The sequence below is a fragment of the Salarias fasciatus genome, chromosome 10 (genome assembly GCF_902148845.1).
Source record: "Salarias fasciatus chromosome 10, fSalaFa1.1, whole genome shotgun sequence".
NCBI lineage: Eukaryota > Metazoa > Chordata > Actinopteri > Blenniiformes > Blenniidae > Salarias > Salarias fasciatus.
Genome location: NC_043754.1, coordinates 21215570 through 21236441, shown reverse-complemented (window position 1 = coordinate 21236441; position 20872 = coordinate 21215570). Strand labels below are relative to the sequence as shown.

Genomic DNA, 20872 nt, shown 5'->3' with positions numbered 1-20872 from the left:
GCTGTGTATCTATTGAGTTATCATAAAAAACAAGAGATTGCACATTTAAAACAACTTTAATGACAACGGTTTATATCTCTGGAGGCTGAGTCTCTGCAGACTGAGTTACAAACATGTTAGCATCAGTCATTACTAATAAACAAGTCATTAAAGACAAAACTTTGATAATGAGTCATTAATGAGACATTGGAAGTGTCTTTGTAAACAAAGATAATTGTGGTTCTGAGTTTAAAGCCACAAAGGAAACTAAAAACAAGTCTCTGTGGGGTTTTTCTTCTCTAATTTATGTTTTTTTTTATCCAAGTGTGGTGATGATATGGCTAATTAAAGATACCCAATGACCTTATTAAAAAAAAAGAGCTAATGTAAAAGATAACTGGATCAGATTCAGGTGATTCAGTGCTTTCAGGAATTTTGCAGAGGTGGAGGACGTTGACTGTCTGCTTGGGTTCTGTGCTGAGGACAGATGGAGCTGCTGGCCTTTGATGGAAGTCCTGAAGGTATGTGGCTTTTTTTCTCTCTTCTCATTTACACCTCTGGTGATCTAAAAGAAGTTCCATGCCATTGGTGGTAACTTCACATTGTGTTACCATGTTTAGCAGTTTTAGTCACAATTCTTTTGACATGAATAATGTACTCTGTTTTTTTAATCTTTCTCCCTGTTTGTGGCTAATATGTTTATTGAAACTTTTATCAATTGTCTTCACAAACATATGTTAATGCTCCTTCATGGTATTGGTTAAATTCAGTTTAATTTTGTCGTATTTATTATTGTTGTTAGTTTGTATTAATTTCGAAGACATTTTAATTGCTTTATGTATCCAACTGACACATATACGGCTGTATTTGTTAATATTTAGCTTGAAGTGACAGCTGGTTTTGACACATTTTCTCCTGATGCATCTTATGTGCTGAACATGAAGACTGGAGACATGGTTATTCAGCAAGATGTGTGTCAGATTCAGTTATGGTGGTTTGTGAAGACGATGGAACTAAATCACAGAATCACACAGCAACAGGTTAGAAATGGGAAAAACATGAAGTCTTTTAATTTCATGACTTATTTTTCTTCATGAAAATGTCATAAATGTAGTTAAATTAAACTTGGTTCAGATCTGTATTATTACAGTAATAAAATATATCAAGTCCATGGAAATACATTTCTAGCACATTATCTGGTGGAGATTGTGTAAACCTTAAAAATTGCCGTCTTCTCCATCTCCAGGGCAGTGGGTTAAGCGGGTTACAATGTCTTCTGTCCGTCGGTTATTTTGCTGTCTTCCGTGCTAAATAAATTGATACCAATACAGCAGGACAGGTTTCAGCGCTTTAATTCTTCCCTCAAAACTCTGCACCTCCCTGCTCTTTCTCTCTCCTGGCTCCAACCCCGGTGCGCCTCTCAATTCAATACTGACAAAAAAATGAAAACCCGGAACCTTCATCTTTAAACATTAAACAGAGTAAGAAATAAACTAACACAAATGACTATGATTACCTCCAAATGAAATGTTACAATTGGAAGTGAACAAACAAGATGATGGTCCTCCTGTTGTGTCCTTCCAATAACACACTTATCAAAGACACTTCCATTTGATGATTTCTAATCGAATTCCCCTCTCTGACCCATTATGAGGTTGTGTGTTCGATGATGCAGTGGATGTGTCTGACAGTCTGAGAGATGCTCTTTACACTGACATATTTTTCTTCCAGATGTGTACCATCACCTGTCAGCCAATCACAGGTCAGTCTCCGGGAACGCCACTGTGGAGACCAGCGGCGTTACATTCTTCATCATTGAGGGTCTTTCCAACCTTGGCGAGTTCAAGATGTTGATCTTTGTCATCCTGTTACTTGGATACATCGTCATCCTGGGTGGAAACAGCATGATTATCTTTGTGGTAAGTAGCTGAGTCGACAGCCTCCTCTTCCTCTGAAAATAACTCTTGTTCATGAGGTTTCTCTCTTCATGTTTGCCCATGCAGGTGCTGTCAGACCCAAAACTCAGCTCGCCTATGTTCTTCTTCCTCTGCAACCTGTCCTTGGTAGACATGGCCTACACCACAACCACCGTTCCCAACATGCTCTCCGGCCTGGTGACCGGCGTGTCCACCATCTCTGTACAGGGTTGCTTCCTCCAGATGTTCGTCTTCATCATGCTTTCTGTCACCGGTCGGGCTACCCTCACTGTCATGGCGTACGACCGCTATGTGGCCATCTGCAGCCCCCTGCACTACTCATCTATCATGACCCTGCCCGTGCGCCTGCTCCTGGTTGTCGGAGCTTGGGCATTCGGCACAGCATGCACTCTTCCGGCCATCTGCTTGGGCAGCCGCCGGTACTACTGTGGCGCAAATGTGGTGAAGCATGGTTGGTGCGACCCTGCGTCTGTGAGACGACTGGTGTGTGGAGACACTCTGACAGACAACATCGTGTCCCTTACGTTTGGCGTGGTGGCCATGCTCACCACAGGAGTCCTCATCCTCACGTCCTACATCCTGATTGGCCTGTCCATCTTCAGGATGGGCGTTGGCGAGCGGCTAAAGGCATTCAAGACGTGTGCCGCCCACTTGACCGTGGTGACCATCTCTTACAGTGCCGCTGCCTGTGTTTACATCTCTTACCAGGTGGCAAGCTTTCGACCAGAGGTACCACTTCTTATTACATTCGCCCAGTTTCCAGTGTCACTTGAACCACTGATCTGCCATAGATTTGAGGGAATGTGGCCCAAGTCTAACTTTGAGCTGGACTGTTAAAGAACAACTTGATGAAAACTAATTCTGCTATGGTGACGACATGATGCAACATTTAGGCCCAATCCCATTTCTCTTTCTAGTCCTCCCCCTTGGCCCTACCCCTTAGCCCTACCCCTATGAAACGGAGTGCTAAGGGGTTGGGCAGAAAGTAAACCCCTCCGAATTGGGACACCCCTCCGACAGACGCATACGTCATCAGTAGTCACCGCTGCCAATGACGTAGCAGATGTGACAATTGTTTGCCGAAGAAGAATGTTTTTCTTACATTTTAGAACTTTATTAATTGACAAAATACTGACATTTATGAACTTCTTTCGTTGCGGACGTTGCCATCTTGCCGATCTTGGAAGGCTTTCTGAGAAATCTGTCATCTAGTGGCGGCGGTGGCGAGGGGCGCTTGTTTTGGTCGCCTGGACCGTCACTGGCGGGCGGGGTCAGTTCACTTTCGCATTGGCGGTGGCACTCGTTTCCCACCCGCGCATTCCAGGTGGGCAGTGTTGAAGAAACCAGTTTATTGAAAATAATCGTCTATCTGTTGTGTTTGGAATGCACCTGGAATGCGCAGGTGTGAAAACGAGCGCCCCCGCCAATGCGGAAGTGAATTAACCCCGCCCGCCAGTCATGGTCTATGCTGACAGAACAGGCGCGGATCACCATCGGCCGATACCCCTCCGTTTGAAGTGTGCCTCTTGAGAATCTCCTTTTGGAGGGGTGACTGGCCCTCCTTCTTGGCCCTACCCCTACGTCATAATGACAACTGGGATACTCCTACCCCTCCACGTGAACGCGCTAAACAAGGGGAAGGGCTGACTGATTGGCAAGTTGTCAGTCCTGACTGTTTGATTGTGATTGATTAATGGATGAAATGATCACTGCTAAACAGTGTGCGACATACATTTAAAGATTCAGTCACTCTCAATCAGTCTACCCAGTCAGGTGTGATCTGGCTCCAGCTTGAACCTCGGTAGGGAAGGTTTTTCATGACGGATATGGCCTATTAGTGAACACACTGCCACACAAGTGAGCTTGTTGATCGACTTTGCCAATTACTTACAAGATGATTGTCAGTTCATTGATTCAAAATCTAGAACGTTTAACCTTTAGCAACTGGAGGAAAGTACGGTGTACAGCTTCTGTGGATACTACTCCCTGTCTATTAGGCTAATGTCCAGTTTACGTTTACATACATAAAAGGTCTACTTTCCTTTGCTTTGTCATGCTTTGACTTGTCTGTTTGGATTGTTGTGTTTCAGGTGCGCATCATTGTGTCGGTGCTGTACTCGGCTCTGACGCCGTTCCTCAACCCGCTCATCTACAGCCTGAGGAACAACGAGCTTCGAGAGTCCATTGGACGGATGCTGAGGAAGCTTGGGCCCACAACCGTGCTGCCCATGAAAGGCGTCAACACTGTGTCCTGAACGCTTCGTCATGCAAACCAACCTCATGGTGTCCACTTCTGTTCAAGGAGACCGACATTAGATTTCTTTGTTTGTAAATTTGACTCTTCTGTCATTCACAAGAGAGTCATGGTAAAACAAGTTTACTTACTGTAGCTAACAGGCTAACAGGCTAACCAGTTAGCCATATCACAGATTTCAGATGCTCTGTTACTTATTTGGAGTTATGTTTAAAGCATGCAACCATAGCTAATAGCTAATATTTAAGAGATAAGAGATAAGACGCTCTACTCCCGTCTGAAGAGTCTGCGGCGGGCCGGGAGGGCAGAGAGCCGTCTGCTCCCTGATTGGACAGTTCAATTTGTCACTTTCCAGTCTGACAGATGTGTCAAAACTCCCAACCGCAACTTTTTCAGAGACTTGCACATAGTTTTAATGCTTCATATCGAAAAACAGGATGTTTGTAAAATATATATTTTTTTTTTGTACAAATCTTTTTTACAGCCATGAACATAATTTTCCACACATTGAAAAGGTTGCATTTTTTTGTGCAAATTTTTGACTTGATTCACAAATTGAAACTCCAAAACGATGTGCCAACATGTTTTTACAAATGCATTGTGGGGATCACGTGGACAGAATTCCCCATACAGACTGAGGGGCGGGGTTTGTTAGCGCATATGTGGCGCCGCACCAGCTGTTCTTTTTTTGGTTGTGTGTGGAATAAAGAGTTCATGTTTGAGCAGATCACTCCGCCTCCGACTCCCTGTCTTCGGCACCACAATGGTGACCCTGACGCACGTCGCCTCGCTGAAGTTTCTGAGGCTGCTCCGACAATAGATGCTAACAATGATGCTTTTTTGAGAAAACAACACCAAGGCATGGTTCACCCACGCGAGGCACACTTTGCCTGCCGCGGTGTGCTCGATGACACGCGGAAGTATTACCACGTGGTCGCCTCCCTGGGCAGCGCTACATCGGCCCCGCTGGTGGGTTTCGTCTCCAACCCTGCTGTGCACGGCAAATACACCGAGCTCAAAGCCCACCTCTTAAAGACTTTTGAGATGTCCGAGAAGGAGAGGGTACGCCGGCTGATGGACCTACAGGGCTTGGCGACCGAAATCCGTCGCAGCACATGGAGGAGATGCTAAACCTGCTAGCGGAGGAGCGTCCAAACTTCCTCTTGAAGGAGCTTTTTCTCCGCCAGTTACCACCCGCCGTGCAGACCGCCCTGGCCAACACCACGATCGCCGACACATGCCTGCTGGCTGCGGAGGCAGACCATTTTTTCCTCGCACACCACCCCTCCCACGAGGCTCCAGCCATGGCGTTCAACCTTGCCGACCCTGTCAAACGGTAACGCAGGTGTCCTAAGGTGAGCTCAGGGAGGACAGAAACCTCCCGTAGAGCAGAAGAGCAAAAGCTCACTTGATTCCGATTTTCAGAATGAGTACAGACCGTGAAAGCGGGGCCTCATGGTCCTTCTGACTTTTTGGGTTTTAAGCAGGAGGTGTCAGAAAAGTTGCCATAGGGATAAATGGCTTGTGGCGGCCAAGCATTCATAGCGATGTCGCTTTTTGATCCTTCGATGTCGGCTCTTCATATCATTGTGAAGCAGAATTCACCAAGCGTTGAATTGTTCACCCACTAATAGGGAACGTGAGCTGGGATTAGACCGTTGTGAGACAGGTTAGTTTTACCCTACTGATGATGTGTTTTTGCAATAGTAATTCTGCTCAGTACGTGACCGCTGATGTCACCCTTCCCCTGCTTGGAGCGGACTTTCTTTGTGCACACGGCCTACTCGTGGATGTTAAGAACTGCTGTTTGCTGGACACCTTGACCTTTTCATCCCTTCCTTGTTCACGGGCAAACACCTCGCACGACGGACTGGCTGCTTCGTTGTTGGAGGATGACAAATATCTCCGCCTCCTGCGCTATTTCCCGGAGCTGACTTCCTCCACCTTCTCCGCCCCCCGTGGTGAAGCACGCGTGGAGCATCACATCATCACCGAGGGCCCCCCCACCTGCGCCAAAGCTCGCCGCCTCAACCTGGACAAACTCGCCAGGTTTGCGCACATGGAGAAGCTGGGGATTATTCGCCGTTCTGACAGTCTGTGGGCGGCACTCCGTCACATCGTTCCTGATGGGGGGTGGCGGCCATGCAGTGACTACCACCGCCTCAACAACAGAACGCAGCCCAATCGCTACCCAGTGCCGCGCATTCAGGATTTCTCTGCGCATCTTGCTGTTAAGCGAGTTTTCTCCAAAGTCTTGTGCACGGTTATTATCAAGTGCCCGTCCATCCCGCAGACGTTCCCAAAACTGCGGTCATTACCCCATTCGGACTGTTTGAGTACCTTTGCATGGCGTTTGGGTTAAAAAATGCAGCTCAGTCGTTCCAACGTCTGATGGACTCGGTTCTCCGTGACATGCCATTCATTTTCGTTTACCTCGATGACATTCTCGTTGCCAGCGCCTCCGATACAGAGCATATTTCCCATTTGCAAGCGCTTTTTCAGAGGCTCAGTGAGCACAGGTTGATCGTTAATCCTACTAAGTGCGTTTTCGGCCGGCCTGAAATTGATTTTCTCGGCCATTGTATCACTGCAGACGGGGCATCTCCCCTCTCATCTAAAGTTGAGTCTGTTGCGGCTTTCAGCGCTCTCACTCGGCTCGCTCACTCAGGGAGTTCATAGGCATGGTAACGTTTTGCCACCGTTTCATCCCGCGTGCGACCCACCTCTATGAGGCTCTTAAAGGGACCACCCCGAACCAGGCTGTCAACTGGTCCCCGGCGTTCGAGGCCGCTAAGTCCGTGTTAGCACAGGCCGCACTCCTGGCACACCCGTCACCCATCGCGTGCAGGGACCCAGAAAACCTCATGTTTGTTTCACAGTCGTAAGGTTTGTTTTCTACACTCAGTCTCAGAAGTTCGAACTCAGGGGAAGGTGTAGAAAATGGAAGTATGATCGGGGTGTAACAAGGCTGTATGTATGCGTCAGGTGTTTGGAATGAGTGTATGCTCTCAGAGTGTGTGAATTAGGTCAGTGAGATAATGGAAACATATCCTTGTTGTTGCATCCTCCCTGTAAAACACACCCAGGGTCCTTTGTACTGCCTCCCTAATAAACATTTTTTTTCTTCTTTCATTTTCCTCACATATTTTTTGTGTTTTTCTGTGTTTCAGTCCTTTTCAATGTCCCTCCTCTCTTTTACCAGCAAGTGAGCAAATTGTAATTTCCCCTATTTTGGAACATTATTCTTATTTTGTTACATTATGAAAAAGCACTAAAGAGCCATCTATTAATAATAACCAGTTCCTCTGTATTTAGGCACCCTGTTCTGGGAAAGAACTGCAACCTCCATCAGTCTGATGAGGGGAGAAATATCTCCACATTGTGGCCACAGCAGAAATTGCAATCCCTCATGGCAACCATTGAAGACTACAAAGCCCAGAGGAAGGACGGCCTCATGTCAAGGCCTCAGCTGAACAGGAGAAGCTGACAACTCCAGACAGAGGGCACTATGTGAAGGAGACACAGTGGATCAGTTACCATGAATGTTAATTAACAGTTAACTAATCTTAATGAAAGACCTTCAAAGTATATCCTTCCTACTTTTATTAATAATGATTGAAATGTCACAAGGTTCAGAGGAGGTGGTACACTTTTATTTATTTTGTTAGCATTTTTCCAATGCTTGAGCACTGCCCAAAGTGCTTCAGACTGTTAATCACATTCAACCATTCACACACACTCACTCACATATGGAGAATCGAATCTGCAATCTTCAGGATGAGAGTCAACCACTATTTGTCCAGTTGATACTCTCACAGGTTACCAGACCTGCTTTACTAGTACAAATCATCTTCTCATCCATGTTTTAAAAACACCAAATGATCTGAAAACATGGGGATTATTTTATTTGTCGACGGCTCCTGATGGATTTCAAACACATTCAGTAACATTAATATGAGACACGGATGAATTCTTAGACCCTTTCACAGAAGTCCAGATGATTCCAGACGGTGTAGTAAAGGATCATTTGTGTTCTAAATACACACATAAACCAATGTGTGCACTTAAAATGGTGTAAATGTCAGTGGATTCATATATTAAATAGCAGCAGTTCACCAGATGACACCCTTCTGAATCTACATACTGGAATGACACCAAGGAAAAGACTTGCTTTCTTCTTTAGAACAATGAAGGCAAATGTAGCTACTGAGCAAGGGACAGAATGAGAAGCAGTCATGTAGGTAACAGCGGTCTGTCAGGACAGTAAACACCTTGAGTTTTCACCTAATTGCTCTTCAGGAGCTTCTGTACGGGGAGTACAGAGCGAAAGGGCAGAAACGAGCCTCCATGGATTCGCTGAGCTCTCTAAACTGCTCACGGCCTGAGCAGGCGTTGTCGTCACCTTTTGACCTGAAACACTGTCATTTTGTTCCTGGTGAAGAGGATGAAGATCTTCTGCCGGACGGCTTTGATCTGCAGGCCGTAGATGACAGCGTTCAGAGCCGGAGGAACTACGTGGAGCATGATGGACGCCAGCTTGCGCTGGTCCGACAGGTACGGGAAGCGGTGGAGGGCGACGATGGTGCAGCCGGACAGCAGCAGGACGACGTAGAGGGCGAGGTGCGTGGCGCACGTCTGCAGTGCGCGGCCGTTCACCGCGTTGCTCTTGCCGCTCAGACAGACGATGGCGATGCGCAGGTAGGTGAGCATGATGGTCGACACCGACACCGTCAGCATCCCGATGGCGGTGAAGATCCCGTACACTTGATTGATCACCACATTTTCGCAGGAGAGCTTGAAGAGCGAGGCGTTGTCGCAGAACGGGTTGCGGATGACCCGCCGGCAGCGCGACAGCCGCACGTCCAGCAACACCAGGACCAAGATCACTACGAAGGCGGTGCTCCAGGCGGCCGTGGACAGCTTCACCACCATCCTGCCCGTCATGATGGCGGCATAATGCAGCGGGCTGCAGACGGCCACGTAGCGGTCGTAGGCCATGATCATAAGCACGGTGTGGGAGGTGGCGGCATGGAAGTGAGAGCAGAACGTCTGCACCACGCAGTCGGTGTAGGTGATGTAGCGGTCGGAGACGAAGATGTCGCTGAGCAGGCGGGGGATGACGGTGGAGGCGCCGAACACGTCGTTGACGCTCATGTTGCAGAAGAGCAGGTACATGGGCTGATGGAGGCTCGACTCCATGGAGATCAGCGCCACCAAGCCCACGTTGGCCACGACGATGAAGATGTAGATGAGGAGGAGGAAGACGAAGGCGGGGACGGAGGTCTCGGGGGTGACCTTTAACCCCTCCAGCTGCAGCAGATCCAGGTCCAAGGTTTGGTTCTTCATCATCCTGAAGGGAGGAAACTCAGTCAGGTCAAGACAGACAGCTCCATCAGTCCATCCATCCATCCATCTCAGCTGTCCCTGCACAGCGTTACACACACATCCACATCAGCGATCATCCATTAATTTACTGCTTCATTAATGTTTTGTAGAAAACAACAATAATAGTCATGTATTCAAAGGAAGAACATGGCCTGTACTGAAACTTGCAAAATTCTTGCTATGAGGCAAGAGTGCTGGCACACACACACACACACACACACACACACACACACACACACACACACACACACACACACACACACACACACACACACACACATGCATGGACACAAGCACGCACATTGACAGACAGACCGACAGATATAGATAGATAGATAGATAGATAGATAGATAGATAGATAGATAGATAGATAGATCTATTTGAATTAGTTTTGGTTGACAGTTGATCACATTCAGAATCAGGTTTAGGTTTCAGAAAACATGAAATATGTTATAAAATCCTGGAAGAAAATCTCTAGTGCTGTCAATTTTAATTGCAATTAATCCATTGAGGTCTGTAAATTGGGTCAAAGAAAAGAATTAGAGGATAATAGTGTTTTTTCCTGACATTGGGACTGATTTATGAGGATTAGATTCTTCATTGCAATTAATCTCAACTTTAAAAAAGTTAATTGTTGACAGTTCTCCATGAATTAATCACGATTAATTGCGATCAATGCGATTAAATTGCAATCAATGCGATTAAAACTGACAGCACTAAAAATCTCATAGATAACTATTTCCATTCAGATATGCCATTTTTTGTTTTTTTTGGTCTCACTTCATTCATGTTGTTGCAACCATTTTCATTCTTTATAAAATTACAGAAAAAAAAACATTTTTTAAAATTTTGTTGACAAATTGAAGCTCTTGTCTTGAACAGCTTTGCTTTCTTTCTGAGTAAAAGGCTCGAGATCAATTAAATTAAAAAAAAAACAGTTGAAACATAAATGTCATGAGGATTAAAATATTCCTGATCCCTCCATCTATTGTTTCATTTAAGCCTTTCAAAACAGAATTTTTACTGTCAGTCGAAATTATTTATACATTTCTGCTTTCAGTCAGAAGCGTTCAATATTCCTGTTGTTTGTCTGAATAAACTGAAATTCTTACAGACTTAATTAAAAAAACATCTTCCATGACAGTGATCGTTATACTGACAGTAACCCTCTTTTGTTTCTCTTCATCTGGACTTTCTCCAACACAAAGTCTCATGTAAAGTGGAGAAGGTGAACTGTTCAACGTTTGTTTTATCTCTAAGAAAATTCTCGAAACCTAAGTTCAGGTCAAGTTTAAGTGAAAGCGCTGATCTAAAGTTTGCGCAGATTTTACAGAAACTTAGTTCAACCTGAAGGCAGAACTAAATCTTTACAGTTCAATTTGAGCTTCAATGACCTCCTTTCTTTCAATTTTCCCAAATGTCCCCTTAAAATTCAGCTGTCATTAGTTTTAAAACATATTTCTTCCACCGACTTCATTAAAATACTACATGTTCTTCAACAGAATCCAACATTTCTGTCTTCTCTTTAAATGAACTCTACAAATAAACCTGATATAATAAAGGTCGCTGATGGGTCTGCTTGGGTCCGGTTAGTTTCCTCTGGTCAGACTGAAGCTGCCTGTCAGGACCAGGAGGATGTTAGACTGTCTGTTTACCTGTGCTGATGTGGAGCTCGTCCTCTCGGAGTGAAGCCTGGACTCCAGCAGGAGCTGGAGGACATCTGCTCTTCTCCCTCCTCGCATCAAGGCGGCCTCATCCCTGAACTCTCAGTCCACTGCAGCAGATTAGCCAATGAGAGGCCGGCATGGCGCCCTGAGGACTGAGCAGGGATCAGAACACAGATTTTCTTTCTGTGGTAACGTGTGATAAAGTAATTCACTCAGTGGTTTTCTGAAGAGATTATATTGTTTTATTAACAACACAGATTTTCATGAGGTGATCACAGACAATGGATTTCCACAGTCAATTCCAGTAACATCTTTAGACACACAAACATCAAATAAACGTCTTTCGCTGTCTTTTTATTCACATTTCACACGAGTGAGAGGGAAAGTTCCAGTCAGTGATTCTGGTCACTAAACGTCCGTGTTCCTGGTGAAGAGGACCAAGATCTTCTGCCGGACGGCTTTGATCTGCAGGCCGTAGATGACGGCGTTCAGCGCCGGCGGGACCACGTGGAACAAGATGGACGCCAGCTTGCGCTGGTCCGACAGGGCCGGGAAGCGGTGGAGGGCGATGATGACGCCTCCGGACACGAACATGATGACGTAGAGGGAGAGGTGCGTGGCGCAGGTCTGCAGCGCGCGGCCGTTCAGCGCCTTGCTCCTGGTGCTCAGGCACGCCGCGGCGATGCGCAGGTAGGTGAGCGTGACGCCGCCCAGCGACGAGCCCAGCAGCACCACGGTGTAGCCCAGGCCGTAGATGTTGTTGATCAGCACGCTCTCGCAGGACAGCTTGAAGAGCGAGGCGTTGTCGCAGAACGGGTTGCTGATGACCCGCCGGCAGCGCGACAGCCGCACGCTCAGCCCCACCAGGACGGCCACCAGGACCAGGGACGCCGCCCACGACCACAGCGACAGCTTCACCACCATCCGGCCCGTCATGATGGTGGCGTAGCGCAGCGGGCTGCAGATGGCCACGTAGCGGTCGAAGGCCATGATCATGAGCACGCCGTGGCAGGCGCTGGCGTAGAAGTGAGCGCAGAAGGCCTGCACCACGCACAGGGTGTAGCCGATGTAACGGTTCGACGCCGGGACGAAGACGTCCTTGAGCAGGGCGGGGATGATGGTGGAGGCGCCGAACACGTCGTTGACGCTCATGTTGCAGAAGAGCAGGTACATGGGCTGATGGAGGCTCGTCTCCATGGAGATCAGCGCCACCAGGCCGATGTTGGACGTCATGATGAAGGCGTAGATGAGGAGGAGGATGACGAAGGCGGGGACGGAGGTCTCGGGAGTGACCTTTAACCCCTCCAGCTGCAGCAGATCCAGATCCAAGGTTTGGTTCATCATCATCCTGGAAGAAGAGAATTCAGAGAGAAGTCAGGCGATCGATCCATCAATCCAGCCTTTTACTGAGAGGAGAATAGAATAGAATAAAAAACAATAGAATAGAATAAAAAAGAATAGAATAGAATAGAATAGAATATATATGCTTTATCAGTTTCAGGTGAAATTTTAAACAGTCTTGCTCCACATCAAGTAGGAATATTTAAGTCTTTCATAATTGAATAGAATTTGGAAAAGTAAAAATTAGTATAAACATCAGTAAATAAATACATGTTAAGGTTTGACAGTAGTTACTCAGAGATCAGCCTGACAGGAAATGAAGACTGAAGAGTCGTCGTCCAAGAGATATGATACCTCTTTAATTATTTATTTATCTGTTAGACGGACAGTAAATCACATTAACTATCAACACAAACAACCGACACATGATCAATAGGTAACAATATACTGTATGTTTAGAAAAGAATCTAATAAGAATTTATTTCAAGAATTTACAGCAGTAGCATGAAACATGTACAGAATCATAAAAAAGAAACACACACACACACACACACACACACACACACACACACACACACACACACACACACACACACACACACATAAGCGTTATAAATGTATTAAACTTGCATTATCTACATTAAAACTTTTGTGTACAAAATAGACTGTACAACTGAATTAAAATGTATTAATATTATGATAAATATGAAGCCAGGGACTTATTAAACATGACATGAAATATGAGTTTTTTCTAACATAGATTTGATTTGATTTGAACTTTATTTAGAACATGTCAACGCAGTTAGACAGTGAACAATAATTTACAAGAGAAAAAGGAAAAAAAAAGAAATACACTTAAGAAAAAAACATCCAAATACGTGATAACTCTTCTTGTGATACATATACTAAAGGGAGTACCGGTAGGAAGTCAAAAGCTTATTGAATCCTACCCCCATTCCATCTCTGTCAATTCGATAATGTCAGTGCCTCAATGAGCCGAAGGTCTACAGTTGAACAGCACCCATCACTCAGTGACACAGCATTGACATAAACAACCCTCTCATCACATCACAGAATCCTGAATCTTGCCAAGATCAGTTCTTTAAATGTCCGTTTAAATTCAGTTGCATTTGAGATTTGTCTGGTCTCCACTGATGATTTGTTCCATAATTTTACTGCACGTATTGTGACACAGAAACTCTTCAGGGTGGTTTGGACTTTATGAATTTTAAACTGGAGCTCTCCCCTGAGATGATAACTTTTTTCTTTCACAGTTTTTGAATACTATCTGGTAATAATTTGTATCAAAGAATCTTGTGAAAAAGATGTGATTATAGCTGAAAGATATTTTACCACTTGTTTGTGGTTGTTTTAATGTCTGTATACCAGAACGATACTTATGGTTGGATTTTCTGTCTTTGTGTCCATTCATGATTCTGCATTGTTCCAAATACACGACAAGGTTTCTTTCTGTGAAATGAATCTGAAAATGTGAAGTGGTTTTATGTTAAAGATCTAAAGAAAACTTCGCATCTGATTTTCTCCATCTAAATGTCAATAATAAATACAGCCTGTATTCCATGAAGAAGTAAAAGTCTCCTGAAAATCTAGATAAACACTTAAAGGACATTGACTCTAAACCTGGTTGTTCAGTTTCAACAAATACAAAAGTTGAGCTATGAGTACTTCACAACTTCATTTTAAAAACTTAAATTCAAAAAAACTCAGTGTTTTTGAAGTTTATGAAGCTCACTACACATTTTCAACTCTTTTCAGACAACAGTGATGATATTTGACCATTTTGCCGCAGACTGCAGGACATTCTAGAACACTGAAATCAGAACAGTTGTGAGAATCGTTGAGGTTTGTGTTATTTTAGTCAGATTCCTCATCACAAAACATCTCCTGATTCCAGCAGCTGACGGATGCATGTAGCAAATTGTTTCTCTGAGGAGGTGAAAATGTTGATGGAAGCATCCACCGTTTGGTGTGTGTGTGTGTGTGTGTGTGTGTGTGTGTGTGTGTGTGTGTGTGTGTGTGTGTGTGTGTGTGTGTGTATGTTACCTGCCCTAACATCGACGTCTTGCTTGGCTCACACTTGGAGGACACTGCGGAATTTAAACTCTGGTGCTCCAGTGGGTGTGTGTGTGTGTGTGTGTGTGTGTGTGTGTGTGTGTGTGTGTGTCTAATCATGCAACAAAGCATTTCAAAAAGTCTGAAACTTGCCCTGTCAACCTTTTAATTTGTTTGATTAATCACAATTTTGACCACAGTTAATTGTGATTAATGGCGTCATTTGTGAGTTTGTTATCAACAAACGTAATCACCAATTTAATACACAAAAAATGGCTTCGTCTGAATTTTTTAACTTAAGTGGAGCAGTTTCTCATCAGAAAACACTCACAAATGTGGAATTTAAACCAACAACATTTTAAAGTTGAGTTGCTCAAGGGAAGGCCAGTCCCGTTTTCTCCTTCGGTGTTGAACAGTCCAGAGCATAAACAAGAAGGGCCGACAGATCAATAAAAAACCCGTTTGAAAGCATGGCTCCCATTTTAAAAGAGACATTTTCTTCTGGAATGAGAACCTTGAACTTTAAATGAATAAAACACGTCTTTATTTTAAGGAAACCATTGCTCTTTACCTGAAAACAGTGAAATCACCAGTCCACACAAATATCTTAAATGTATTTATTTTTTCTTTGACTTACATTTCTTGATAAAATCGTGGTTAATTTCAGCCAGAATATTGGTTTAAATAAAAGTTTCTCTGTAGTTTTTAATACTCATGAAGCTGCAGCTTCATGTTTGACCTGAGAGTCTCGTCTCGTTTGCAAGATAAATAAACTTTTCTCCACTAAAATGTTCAACATCTGGTGACTGTTTTCCCTCCGGCTTTGCTCACTTCATCAAAGCCCTCTTGCTGTTCTGGATCAGGCCCGCCAGCCTCTGCCGGACCTCTCTAATCTGCAGGCCGTAGATCAGAACGTCGAGTGTGGGCAGGGCAACGTGGCCGACGACCGACGCCACCTTCCGGTGGCCGGACAGCTGCGGGAAGCGGTGGAGGACGACGATGATGAAGGCGGACGCGAGCAGCACGGCGTAGACGGCCAGGTGCGTGGCGCAGGTCTGCAGCGCGCGGCCGTTCAGCGCCTTGTTGCGGCTGCGCAGGCACACGGCGGCGATGCGCACGTAGGTGAGCGTGACGCTGCTAATGGAGGACCCGAGCAGCAGGACGGTGTAGCCCAGGCCGTAGATGTTGTTGACCAGGACGCTCTCGCAGGACAGCTTGAAGAGCGAGGCGTTGTCGCAGAACGGGTTGGAGACCAGGCGCCGGCAGCGGGACAGTCGCACGCTCAGACCCACCAGGACGGCCACCAGGACCAGCGCCGACCCCCAGGCGGCGGCCGACAGCCTCAGGACCGCCCCGCGGGTCATGACGGCGGCGTAGCGGAGCGGGCTGCAGATGGCCACGTAGCGGTCGAAGGCCATGGCCATGAGCACCGTGTGGGAGACGCTGGCGTGGAGGTGGACGCAGAACGCCTGCAGGGCGCAGTCCGTGTAGCGGATCCGCCGCTCCGAGCCGACCCGGGCCAGGTCCCTGAGCACGTGCGGCACCACGACGGTCGCCCCCAGCACGTCGTTGACGCTCATGTTGCACAGCAGCAGGTACATGGGCTGATGGAGGCTCCTCTCCGCGCACACCAGCGCCACCAGGCCCAGGTTGGACGCCACGATGAAGACGTAGATGACGAGGAGGAGGACGAAGGCGGGGACGGAGGTCCGAGGGGTGACCTGCAGTGGCTCCAGGAGCAGGACGTCCAGCGTCTCGTTCCCCATAAGTCGCCTCAAGAGGAGACGCAGAGCCTCACCAAAATCTGAGAGGAAAACAATAGAACAAACACACATTAAAATAAATAATCTGAGTTTCTGGGAGATTGTTTGATCATCAAATTATCCCCAAAGAATTATAAATCTACTGTCAATACGCTACAGTCAATACATGTCAATGATGTGGTTGGATCAGAAAACGTTTTATGAACTTTATTAAGGGTGTTGAGGTTATCTAAAGTGTTTGTTCATGTTTTACTTCATGTATTCAAATATTTATTGAGAAAACAAATCATATAGAAATAACAGAAATAGAAGAGGGTTTGTGATGAGAAATTCAGCCTGAAATGCAGTTATGTTAAAATTCTGGTGTTCCACAAGGATCTATTCTGGGATTCTTGCAGTTTCATTAGTTTTACAACTAAATATTCCACTAACCTGTGACTACGCCCCACCCCCCAAATACAAATGAGCCAATCACATTCAACTACCATCTTCGTAGAAATCAGACATTTTGACTCAAAGCTTTAAACATTTTTGTTGTTTTCTGGGCTTTTAAAATTATTAATGATACAAAAATGTTGAAACACTGTTCCTGGTGCCGATGCAACAGCAACAAGGTATCCTGAAACCATGAACAATGGTGTTTATTTCATCCCATTTCTAAGGTAGAGAAAAGTCTTGAATAATCTCATGATTTTAGTCAAATGATATCAAAACATGGGTGTTAATATTGATGAAGCATTCAAACTTAAACAGATCAACGCAGTGGTGAAAGCTAGCTTTTTCCAGCTTCGGCTCCTCGCCAAAGTTAAACCATATCTGACCAGGTCTGAAATTTAGAAAAAGCCCCCATGCTTCCATCTCAGTGCATGGATTATTGTAACTCCTTGTATGTCAGCAGGGACAAGACTGAAGTGAACCGCCTGCAGTTCATTCAACCATGTTAAAGTGACCCTTGACATTCCTCCATTCTTCCAAAAAAGTAAAGATGGAGCCTTTGCGGTCTTGGCTCCCAGACTGTGGAATAGTTTGCTCCTCTCAGTGCGGTCTGCCTTTAAGCTTTTAAATCTGTTACTGTCTTCCTGTTGTTCTTTTACTCTCTATTTTGCACTACGGAGCGCTTTGGCTGGACATGGGCCTTTTTAAATGTGCTATAGAAATAAAGCTGACATTGATAATCAAATAAAGCTAGGTCTGACGAGCTTATCCAACAGTCAGAGATTCTTTTCATTTCTGTTTAATCAAATTGATTTTAGAATTTTTTTTTTTTTTTTAAATCTCTGAAAATTAGTTTAATAAAAAGCAAAGTTTAACAAAGTCTGAGATGATCCTAAAAAGTCTTTCTAAACCAACAAACAAAAAGGTCTTCCCCTCATCATGCAGGACTAAAGGAACCAGAACAGATCCACGTTTAATCAATTTTGTTGTACAATAAACAATTATAGGTTGTTTCTTTATTGAAAAAGCTGTTGTAGTTTAAGTGTTTTTCCTTTCAAACTTTTATCAATCAGTCTGTTAAACCAAATCACAGCTATACATTAAATTATGTGATTAAAAATAGTTTTTTGGCTCAGATTATGTGATCCTGATTTAAGCCCTGTCACATGTATCTAATCCGGAGCAGGTAAAGTTTCATATTCATCGGTGATATTTTCATTATCACACCAAACTGTGGATAATTTTATCAGTATTTTACTTTTTAAAATGTTAAATATAAAGGATTAGAGCATTAACTACTACTACTACCTACCAGAGTGTGGTCAAGCAGGTTTTTTAATTCTTCATTAATTTTTCAATGATTGTATCCTTAACCAGTCTCATTTATGAGATAAGTACAAAAATTTCCTGACATTTCAGAAAATTGGTATATGAACTGCGGAACGCCAGAGATGGGCTCAAAAGGCATTCATACAATTTCACTCTGTGTCCAGTCTCCTAACAATTAGATACAATTTATAAACACAGCAATTTATCTGGTTCAAGAAAGGTGAAACACAAGAGGGATTTGCATCGAAGCCACTGGATGTGAAAGTCAGTCCAAAAAAAAAAAAAAACATTCAGAAAGTTTTCCAAAAATCCCAAAATCTGAGACCGCCAGCTGATAAACAGCGAAACAGCATTGAAACAGTCTAACAGAGAGTCTCAGACCAAACTCGGCTTAACTCCATCAAACAGAAACCTGAAAAACAGTCGAACGGCAACCAGACACCAGAAACAAGCTCAACAGCAAAGCCCCAAATCCTTAATCTGGGGATAAAGAACATTTAAACCTGATGGAGAAATGTTTACAGTTTAAACCTCAAAAGCCTCCAGAAATGTTTCCGTCTACAACAGATCCCAAACCAGCAGTGATCAACAAGAAACAAACGCAATCTCATCCAAAACAACAGTTAGAAAGGGAGAAAAATTACAAATTTTGATGTTCCCAGAATAAAAACCCCGAAACACAGCAACAAAACTTAAAGAGAAACCCTGCAGAATCTGTTGGAAAACAACAGGAATCCACTAAAGAACGGCCGTGAAGCAGCTCAGGAAGGATTTTAGGTTTCAAACACTGAGGAAAAGTGCAGAGAAAAACACGGCACATACCTGAAGACTCTGCTGGTTTGAATTTGGTTTATTGAACTATTTCATCTCTGTTTAAAGTAAAGCCTTTTTTCTAAAAGTCTGAAACTGTAAAGGAAGCAGCTTCAGAGGATTTCATCTTTCAAATCAAGTGTTGGTGAGAAGAAGTTCGGAGCACAGCAGGTAAAGCCAGGGGGATTGTGGGTAAAGTGAGTCTGTCAGAGCTGGTGAACCAGGAGGATTGTGGGTACAGTGACCACAGAGCCTCCTCCCTGTTGTGCACACACTGTTTTATTCCTTCCTGGGTTTCCGTCCGATGCTGACGATACTCTGCGTCTGTCTCTCATTGGTTCATTCACCTCTGAGCGCCACGGACTGAAACAACCCCAAGTTCACGTTTAATAAGGAAATTCCAACACAACTGTTGGTTTTTGAATTTCTTTTTCTTCTTATTTTGATTCTACAAATGATAAAGCTCTGAACCAAAATCCATGATCTGATCCTTCAGAGCGCTCAGGTCATCTGGATCAAATCTCTTTCTCTTCCTCGATAAAAACCAAACACTCGGAATGGTCACATGGTTTTAAGTTTTAAATATATGAAAGAAACACCCTGAAAACTGCAGGATGGTTCTGACATGAAGTTCTGTGAAACCAGGCTGAAGAACCTTCAGTAAAGACAAAATGTATTCCAGGCTCCTCTGGAGCTTTAAAGGTGCAATAAGTAAGATTAAGGTCGCTCTAGCACATATGTGCACGGTCAGTGACCCTCGGTGCACGGCTGACAGCACGGTCATTTGGCAAAGTCAGGAACTCACATATGATTGGCTCTGGAACCCGGAAGGTGACGGTCTATCCCCGCCCACCAAAGTCATTTTGAAAGAAAGGAAACTTGACCACGGCACTGCTGATGGAGACGACAGACTGATTAACGGGAATGTTTCTTCAATGACAGGTGAACAATGGGAATGATTCTTTTTATAGTGAATTTATTAATAATTACATCTGTGACTCTTTAACTCAGTGCTGATTCTGGTACGATGGCAGAAAGTTGGGATGTGTGTTATGCACAGGTGTGTGTAGTTCTCTAGTTGTATGTAGTATGTATAGATGTGTGGAGTTGGCTAATGTGTATGGTTGTGTTTGTGTGGTTGTACAGTTGTGTAGTGCCCAAACGTGTGTTCAGTTGTCTGTACGTGTGTGTGGTTTCACAGCTGTGCACTTTGTACTTGTGTGTGTAGTTGTGTAGTGTGTGCGGGTGTGTGTAGTTGTGTTGCTCTCTGGTCCCACTGACCAGCAGGTTAATAGAATTAAGAGCTGCCGTGAGGCGTTCAGGGGCCGTGGGACAGAGAGCCGCTCCCTCTGGAGGAACTTCAGTCTCTTTAATCCTCACATCTCTCTCTGCTTCAAGAGTCCAGCTGAAATATTTCACTCTTTCTCCCTGAATGCTCTCTGTAGTTTAGCTCCTGAACCTGGCTGCAGAGGCCTCTCCCTGATGACTCAATGAACTTTTCATAAAATTATCTGAACTTAAAAGCTTCACCTTGAAACTGAGGGGCAGATTTTTGCATTTGATGTTGGAATTTCAGCAAAGTGAGTGATATCTGTGGTCCCAGCTCAGAGTGATATTTGTGGAGCTCAGGAGAAGAAAGACGAGTCCAGCTGCTGGAAAATCTGCAGCTTTTGAAAGTTTGAGGTGTTTCTGCTGTGCAGCCACACAGGAACATCTCCAGAGCTGAGCACAGAGTGAAGGGAGCTGCAGAGAGAATTCAATCCAGGAAAATCTTCACACTCAGAAGGTGTTTGAGCTCATCCTGCAGTTTTCACATCCTGGAACCTTTGAGGTCGGATGTCAGAAGGCGACGGCAGCAGAGGCCTTCAGGGTTCAAACAGGCTCCTGGTTTCGGACAC

The 20872-nt window shown here is 44.7% G+C and overlaps 4 protein-coding genes across 4 annotated transcripts; 1 reads left to right on the top strand and 3 right to left on the bottom strand.

Annotated features, from left to right (window-relative positions):
* Positions 1-466: 466 nt before the first annotated feature.
* On the top strand, positions 467-4171 carry LOC115395763 (olfactory receptor 6N1-like). Its single transcript, XM_030101408.1, has 4 exons — positions 467-500; positions 1711-1898; positions 1983-2645; positions 4007-4171. Exons 1-4 carry the CDS (start codon positions 467-469, stop codon positions 4169-4171), a joined length of 1050 nt encoding a protein of 349 aa, XP_029957268.1.
* Positions 4172-8568: 4397 nt separating this feature from the next.
* LOC115395761 (olfactory receptor 5F1-like) lies at positions 8569-9519 on the bottom strand. The gene has a single exon (XM_030101406.1). It carries the CDS (start codon positions 9517-9519, stop codon positions 8569-8571), a length of 951 nt encoding a protein of 316 aa, XP_029957266.1.
* Positions 9520-11631: 2112 nt separating this feature from the next.
* On the bottom strand, positions 11632-12570 carry LOC115395760 (putative gustatory receptor clone PTE03). Its single transcript, XM_030101404.1, has one exon. It carries the CDS (start codon positions 12568-12570, stop codon positions 11632-11634), a length of 939 nt encoding a protein of 312 aa, XP_029957264.1.
* Positions 12571-15464: 2894 nt separating this feature from the next.
* LOC115395759 (olfactory receptor 52D1-like) lies at positions 15465-16403 on the bottom strand. Its single transcript, XM_030101403.1, has one exon. The coding sequence runs from the start codon at positions 16401-16403 to the stop codon at positions 15465-15467; it is 939 nt and encodes a 312-aa protein (XP_029957263.1).
* Between the last annotated feature and the right edge of the window lie 4469 nt (positions 16404-20872).

Coding starts and splice junctions, on each gene's coding strand:
- LOC115395763 (XM_030101408.1), top strand. CDS start 467: ATGGAGCTGCTGGCCTTTGATGGAAGTCCTGAAG. Junction 501..1,710: donor CTTTGATGGAAGTCCTGAAG/GTATGTGGCTTT, acceptor TTTTTCTTCCAG/ATGTGTACCATCACCTGTCA. Junction 1,899..1,982: donor ACAGCATGATTATCTTTGTG/GTAAGTAGCTGA, acceptor TTGCCCATGCAG/GTGCTGTCAGACCCAAAACT.
- LOC115395761 (XM_030101406.1), bottom strand. CDS start 9,519: ATGATGAAGAACCAAACCTTGGACCTGGATCTGCTGCAGCTGGAGGGG.
- LOC115395760 (XM_030101404.1), bottom strand. CDS start 12,570: ATGATGATGAACCAAACCTTGGATCTGGATCTGCTGCAGCTGGAGGGG.
- LOC115395759 (XM_030101403.1), bottom strand. CDS start 16,403: ATGGGGAACGAGACGCTGGACGTCCTGCTCCTGGAGCCACTGCAGGTC.